This window comes from Enhydra lutris, unplaced genomic scaffold (assembly GCF_002288905.1).
Source record: "Enhydra lutris kenyoni isolate GAN:26980312 unplaced genomic scaffold, ASM228890v2 scaffoldscaffold13, whole genome shotgun sequence".
Classification (NCBI taxonomy): domain Eukaryota; kingdom Metazoa; phylum Chordata; class Mammalia; order Carnivora; family Mustelidae; genus Enhydra; species Enhydra lutris.
This window is the reverse complement of record NW_019154097.1, coordinates 37881223-37888660: the sequence shown is the minus strand read 5'-3', so window position 1 is coordinate 37888660 and position 7438 is coordinate 37881223. Positions and strand designations below refer to the sequence as shown.

The following is a 7438-nucleotide window of genomic DNA, read 5'->3' as shown; positions in this document are numbered from 1 at the left end:
GGGGGATGCAGGGAACGCTGCACAGGGGATCCCTGGTGGGGGGCCCATGGTGGGGGCTCCAGAGGAGTGGGCATGGCTCAAAGCGTCCCGACACCTTCGCACTGAGCTGAGCTGCTAGAACAGGGTTAGCTCAGGACGCCTTGTGCCTTCCCTTCTGTGACTCCTTTATTGGGCTCCAGCTGTGTGCCAGGCTCTACGCTGGGCTCTGCGGTGTTCTTCTATGCCCAAAGCTGCCTTCCCTCGGTGGGGACTGGCCCGCGTGCTTCTGACGCTCTCACCCCTAATGCCAGACTGTGCCCCCTGCCCCCAGGACACCCTCTCCCTGACTCTGTCTGGAGTCCACGACACCTTCCCTCCTGTTGGCTGGCTTTGGGTGCAGACGTCCCAGGCCGGTGGGTGTCAGCTCCTCTGTGTCTACGTCTCTCCTCCCCTCAAGACACCACCACTGGATTTAAGGGCCTACCCTAATCCATCTTGGGATCCTTAATGACATCTGCAAAGCTCTGTCTTCCAAATAGGGTCACCCTTACAGGGTCCCGGATGTGGACACGTCTTTAGGGGCCACCCCTACAAAATTGAGGCCTCCCTGCCTGGGAGTAGAGGGGGTGTAAGAAACGTCCTTTAGGAGATGAACTTGATCCGTGGAGTGGGGGCACCGCAGTGGGAGCAGCAGGTGTGGAGCACAGGGACGCCAGACCGGAGGTGCTGAGAGCCAGGGACTTGGTCGGTCAGGTGCAGAGGCTGCCGGACACTGCCGGGAAGAGCCTGGGACTGGGGAGTCAGGTTTACAGAGCAGTGATGGTCTGGATCACAGTTCTGGAAGGTTCTGTCAGGTGGCACCAGCCCCGGAGACCCATAGGGAGCTGAAGGCATAACCAAGGGTAAGGGGCACAGGCCACAGCAAGACGTGCAGCTCCCGGCCAGAGGGCCCAGCCTTGCCTACACATTGACGTCACCTGCTTTGACCAGCATGCGGGCCTGGCTCTGTCCCTGGAGTCCCATGCGACTGTCCTGGGCTCAGGGGGCAGCCAGGTTCCAGGGTCTAGAAGTTCAGATATGGGGGTTCCGGGTGAAGCCAGAGCATCGGGGGAGGCTTCCTGGGGGCGATGGGATTTTGTGTGAACCTTGGGACTCGGATGGGTGAGGCGGGAGAGGCTTTCCGATCCGGAGATCACGGTGAACCCGGAGGGGCTGCCACGGCGAGGGAAGGGGTGACTTTTCTCGGCCCTCGCAGCTGCCGCGGCGCGCTCTTCAGTAGAGGGGCTTTTGTGGGGTCTTGCGGTCACAGGCCGAGAGCTGGTCAGTAAACATATAGGGTCTTGTGCCAGCTCCCCCTCCCAGCCTAAACTGTGTTTTCCAGAAGCGTGCCCTGGGTCCGATTCACTAGTTTCCGGGAAGAAGAGGTGGCGGTTTACAAATCCCGAGCAATTTGGTGCCCGTGTCACCCATCTCTGCCCACGAGAGGGAGGCACCAGACCCTGGAGGCCCCCCGTGCCTCAGGTCCCCCATCTCAGGAGAGAGCCAAGTGCAGGCAGGAGGGCGGGTCCCCGGCAGCGTGACCACGGCACCCGGGACCCCTGGCAGCCCAGCACTCGCCCGTTCTGATCGGAGACCCGCATCACCGTGGGCCGGGCTGCGGGGGCTGAGGGTAATAAAAGCCTCAAGCGAGGCCCAGTTTTCAAAAAAAACTCATTAAAGACAAAAAGCACATCTGTCTCCAAGCATCCAGATAGATGCCTCAGGAACAAGGTTAGGATTTTTTTTTCTTAATTTTTCACGCATGTACGATGCTGTGTCTGAAAGCCGCGCTTCCTTGATCTCCCCGGCAGCCGGCAGGGCCTTGACGGATGAGGCAGCTGTCTTACTGCCGGCCAGATGCTCTGGGGACGGCGTTAGCCCAGCAGATCTGCCTCTGAGTAACGGCATTGCTTCCTAATTTGCTCCCATATTGGTTGAAAATGACTAAAGCATTTTGTACAAAGTCTAGATGGTTTTGGAGCCAACTGGCATTTAAGCGATAACTCTTCCTCTTTGACCCCAAACGTGGGCCGCCCCTGGGTCCGTTCTCTTGGTGGCTTGTGGCCCTCTGTGACCCTCGGGGCCTTGCACGAAGCCTTCGTTCTTCTTGGAGAAGAAGCCCGGGGGTTGCGGGGACCGTGATTCCACATGTATTGTCCCGCACGCCTTCCTGCCTGGCAGACAGGACGCCCCACAGGGCAGCTGGCGGGACAAGAGGCCTAACGCCCGACAGCCCCCTGGGACGCAGGAGGTCGCCCTTCCTGGCGCCCTTGGCGATGGGTCCCCACATCCCCAGTTTCCCCTTGTCCAGCGCTGTCTTGCTGGCTTGGGGGTTCATACATTGATGGGGTTCCTCCTTTCCCCCAGTAAGTGGGAGCACCTGCTGTGGACCCTGCCAGGGAGAACGCAGGGAGCCACAGTCTGGACACAGCCCAAGCAGAGGGGGCTGGGAAGGTTCTGTTGCCGCCCGCTTCCCTGACTGACGGGGTGGCCACAGCCCAGGCTCGGTGGCACCTGTCCCCAAATGCCCCACGCAGAGTGTGCCTCCCCATGCTTTGTCCTCACCAGACTCTTCTTTCCCAGCAGGGACGGCCCTGTCCCCTTTGAGGAGTACCTGTGGGTTTGGGGGAGGGACAGGACGTTGCCCGGTCTTCACTCTCCTCCCCTTGTTCTTTCGGGTCCTTCTCGAGGTCCCGGGCCGCTGCCGAGTCAACAAGACTCTGAGCCTGAGAGGCGAGGCCACGCGGGGGGGCACAGCCCGGCCCCCAGAGCCGCTAACGGGTGCGCTCTCTCTCTCTGCCCCCACCCCCCGCAGGTCTGGTACATGGACGGCTACCACAACAACCGCTTTGTCCGCGAGTACAAGTCCATGACCGACTTCATGACCACGGACAATTTCACGTCCCACCGCCTCCCGCACCCCTGGTCCGGCACGGGGCAGGTGGTCTACAATGGCTCCATCTACTTCAACAAGTTCCAGAGCCACATCGTCATCCGGTTCGACCTGAAGACTGAGACGATCCTGAAGACGCGGAGTCTGGACTATGCCGGTTACAACAACATGTACCACTACGCCTGGGGCGGCCACTCAGACATCGACCTCATGGTGGACGAGAACGGGCTGTGGGCCGTCTACGCCACCAACCAGAACGCGGGCAACATCGTGATCAGCAAGCTGGACCCCGTGTCCCTGCAGGTGCTGCAGACGTGGAACACGAGCTACCCCAAGCGCAGCGCAGGCGAGGCCTTCATCATCTGCGGGACCCTCTACGTCACCAACGGCTACTCCGGGGGCACCAAGGTCCACTACGCCTACCAGACCAACGCCTCGACCTACGAGTACATCGACATCCCCTTCCAGAACAAGTACTCCCACATCTCCATGCTGGACTACAACCCCAAGGACCGCGCCCTGTACGCTTGGAACAACGGCCACCAGATTCTCTACAACGTCACCCTCTTTCACGTCATCCGGTCCGACGAGTTGTAGTTGTCTCCGCCCGGAAAGCCCAGGGGGCCGCGGCCTCCCCCACACGGACCTTCCTGTGGGACAGCTGCCGACATAACCTAACGACACTAATAATACTAATTTCGAAACATCAGCAGCAGTGTGGGTCCCGGCACCGCGAGGTGGCGTCGCCTCCCCGTGCCTCTGGTCAGAGCGAGAGGGCGACACGCTTGGGGAGAGAAGATGCCCCCGTCCCCACCCCCACCCCCGTCTTTGCAGCTGGAACTGCAGTCCAGGGATCCCCGGTCCTGGTCCCCACCCCCGCCCCATCGCCCCAGCCCCTCCCGCCTGGCCCCCTTTCTGGTCAAATTACCTACAGAAGTAAGGCAACGACTGTTGGTCAGTTCTCGCCCTGAGGACAACCACTGTTAGGTCGCATGGACACTCCCCCTAGATCGCGCTGGGCTCCGGTGGGTGTGCCTGCCGCGTCTCATTGAGGGCCCGCGGGGGCCGCGCTCGGTGACTGTAACTCATCCCATCGCAGCTGCCGTCTCTCGACCGCCTGTTGTGTCTCAGCCGAGCTGCCCCGAGGCTCCGCGCCCCCACGGACCCGTGCGCACCGCCTGCCGGCGGCGGCTCCGTGCGTGGCGTGGACAGCCGCAGCGCCCACTTGTTCGAGCTCGCGTCCCCCCGTAGATATATCGTGCCGCGTCTGTCTGTCGTCTCCTTGAGGTGGTAGCTCTGTGTGTTCAGTTCATGCAACGAGTGTCGTAAATGCCGTGCTGTAGTTCGGGTTTAATAAGTGGATGGTTTTTGTTCCTAAAAAGAAAAAAAAAGTTCAATGTTCACCCTTAGAAAGAGGTAATCAAGTTCATGTTGATCCTAGAGGAATTACTCTCTTCTTGTTAAATTATCTAAATAACGTAACCGCGGATAGGAAGGGCTTATCGAGGGAAACTCTGTTTCCACTGGGAAAGGAATGATCCCGAGGACAACAGTGCGTGGGGAGTACAGTTCGAAGTCAAAATGAGGAGAACTTTGTACTGTCCAGTTATCAAAGGAACAATAAAGATATTAGGAGATGTCTTTGGTTCGCTCGTCATTTCTGAGGTTTTAAAGATGAGGGGGTCTTGCAGAGCCCTCTGGGTGTGCCCTGTGGGAGTGTCCTGGAGGGATTGCCCCCGGTCCCCAACCCCATCCCCCGGAAGACGGAGGACCAGCCTGGGGCTCCGCCGCCCCTCGGGGTGGGTCCGAACCGAGGCCGCAGCCCTGGAACCCCACCACACTCCGCTCTGGGAGTCTCCTCCAAGAGCTCCTCTGGATGGGGCCGGGCACAGGCGCCCTCCGGAGACAGGGCGGGGCCACCTGTGGAGAAGACACCCATGGGTCCGCGGAGGTAAAGCAGGCCCTCCCTGGCAAGCTGGCTCAGTGCGGCTTTGCTGGGTCCCAGAGGTCAGCGGCCGGCCCTCTCTGGAACCTAACCCGGGTCCCCAGGCCTGGGACACAGAGAATCTCACTCATCCGCAGGACCTGGGCCAACTCACAGGCTGTGACCTTCGATGAGGAAGTGGGTCCTGCCCCAAACCCTCCCCCTCCCCCAATCCTTTCCTGCTTTCTTGTCACTGGGCCTGGGCCTGTTAGTGTGTTTCTGCTGGGAGCTCAGGGATACCCCCACCCGTGTTGTCAGGAGAGGAGGGGCAGGCAATGGGAGGCCTGGGCTTTCATTAGAGCCTCGTTCACCGGACGTCCCCCGTGAGCAAGACGGCTCTCCCTCCTCGGCCGGCGGAGCTTGCAAGTAAAGATTGTAGAAGGGGGAGACGGGTTCCCACTTCTGCATCCTTACAGATTTTCTTGGAGTGAAGCACCCAAAATCCTCCCCCTGAGAGATGGGAGCTGGCTATTGGAGTAAAAGCCCCGAGTTTCAGTAAAGCCACAATTCAGTCCACAAGGCCCCTGGCTGCTCCCGGGGTGACGGGGACCCGGCCAAGCGCACCAGGCCGGGGCTGCCCGGAGGTCGCAGCTGCTGAGACGGGCCGACCGCCTCCTCGTCCTCCTGAATGACACAGGGAAGAGCAAACGTACAGAGAGACACCTGTTCCGAGTTCCAGAAAAGAAGCAATGGCCCGAGAGGTCCAGAATGGATTTGCTGTCTCGGACTGAGAATTTGCTAAGGAAAATATGCTTCCAGGATATTAAGTACACAAGAGAAATGGTCCGTCCAGAGAGGAAATAAAACAAGGACCAGCCACTAAATCTCCCAGATCCCAATAACTGAATATATTGGCTGATGGCACAACATCTGTGGATGAATTTTCTTTATTAAAAGTCTGGCCTGGAATCAAACCCATGGTTCTTTGGGGAGGGGGGACTCGGAGGGCAGGGTATGAGGCACTCAGTTCAGAGCGCAGCCGGGCCTGGGGCCTGCCCCACTCCTGAAAGCGCCGTCTGGAAGGAAGTCTGAGATGGTTGACCCCGTGTGCAGGTGCCTGCGGACCATGCTGTGGCTCCTTCAGACCCCCGGTGCCCGCACAGCACTCACACAATGCCCCGTGAGGAGCCCTTCTCCCTGCTCACGCCCTCGCGGGCCTGCTGGAGGGAGGCAGCTGCTGTGGGCGCGGCGGGCCGCTCGGGCTCCTGGGAAGCGCGGGGTCATGGGCCAGCGCCAGCTGCCTCTGTGAGCCTGGCCCGAAATGGGAGGCAGTGGTGGCTGCTGGGCCCTGAGCGCAGAGACAGGCGGGGATCATTGTTTTATTGGAACCTTTAACTGAATTCCATCTGGTGGTTACGAGCGGTCGTTTGAGCAAAGACCACGTTAGGTGCCGACGGAGCGCCCGTCTGGCCCCGATGTGCCCCTCTGACTTCACAGCACCCTGTAGAAGAGGCACCAGTCCCTGTCCCCAGATCAGGGAACTCGGCCTCCAGAGGCCCAGCCATCTCCCGGGCAGCTGAGCTTCCAACTCGTGACACAGCGTCCACACCCACACGACGGCCCGGGCTGACATGGAGAAGCGTCCGAAAGCTCTGGGCCCTTGCAGGCCACTGGAGGCGGTGAGTGGACGTGTGGGCAGGACTGAGCCGAGTCCTCGGTGAGCGGTTCCTTGGTGCTCATGGGGAAATGAGGCCCCCGGGGGCAGTTACCTTGAGGCTGGAGCGGGATGTGGGTCGTCTCCTTGCCCAGCCATGTGTGTGGGCATGGCCAGAGAGATGTGGCACCTCCCATGAAGGTGTGACCAGGAGCAAATGGCCGTGGAACATTCCATGCCACAAGGAGCGAGGCTGGATTCCCGGGCATGCCGGAGGGGCCGCCTGGGGCCTGAGGAACCTGGGAGCTGGACAGTCTGTCTGATACTGAGCAGAACCTTCTCTCTGTGAAGCAGTCACGGCGGACCTGCTCAACATCACATAAGATGTCCCGTCCTTGGTGGCCCCGCCCTGCAGTACTGAGGAGACATCTTGAGAGAACTCTCTGTTTCGGTTTCCTGAGTAAATAGTTTCCAAAGGGGTCTCTTGTAGCAAGATTTTACTTTAAGAAATCCTTTGTTAGACATTGTTTCCACAGGCTATGCGAGTGACATATGGAGGAGTCCTTTGAAGCCAATAGCCAGGAGAGGCATTGGCTGGTGGCTGCACCCCACTCTTCTTAGAAAAAAGGCACCCCACGTGTATATGACCCCGCACCTTGCCATCCTCGTGTAGCGGCTCTTCCTGAAGGTGACACTGGGGGCACAAACCACGCGTCCTCCGGCTGCTGAGTGTCCCGTGGCTCATTCATCACACGGCAGGTGGCGGAAGGTGCCAGAGTGGTGTGCCTGGCGAGGATCTGGGCCGGGCCTCCAGCCCTGGGTGCCGCTGAGTCACTGCTGCTGGACGCGGAGCAGGGCGGCAGAAGGAGGGGAGCCCAGAGGCCCAGAGGCTGTTGTCTGTTTCTGCTCTACCCCTGCTGGGGGGAGCTGGTGGGGGCAGGGAGGGGGG

At 60.2% G+C, this 7438-nt stretch overlaps 1 protein-coding gene across 1 annotated transcript in view; it reads left to right on the top strand.

Moving 5' to 3' along the window:
* LOC111145472 (olfactomedin 1) overlaps window positions 1-3693 on the top strand; it is a 28422-nt gene extending 24729 nt beyond the window's left edge. Inside the window, exon 4 of the mRNA XM_022500367.1 lies at window positions 2834-3693. Coding sequence (XP_022356075.1) covers window positions 2834-3508 — 675 coding nt within the window. The 3' untranslated portion in view covers window positions 3509-3693. The remainder of the gene's footprint in view (window positions 1-2833) is intronic.
* The last annotated feature ends 3745 nt before the right edge of the window (window positions 3694-7438 follow it).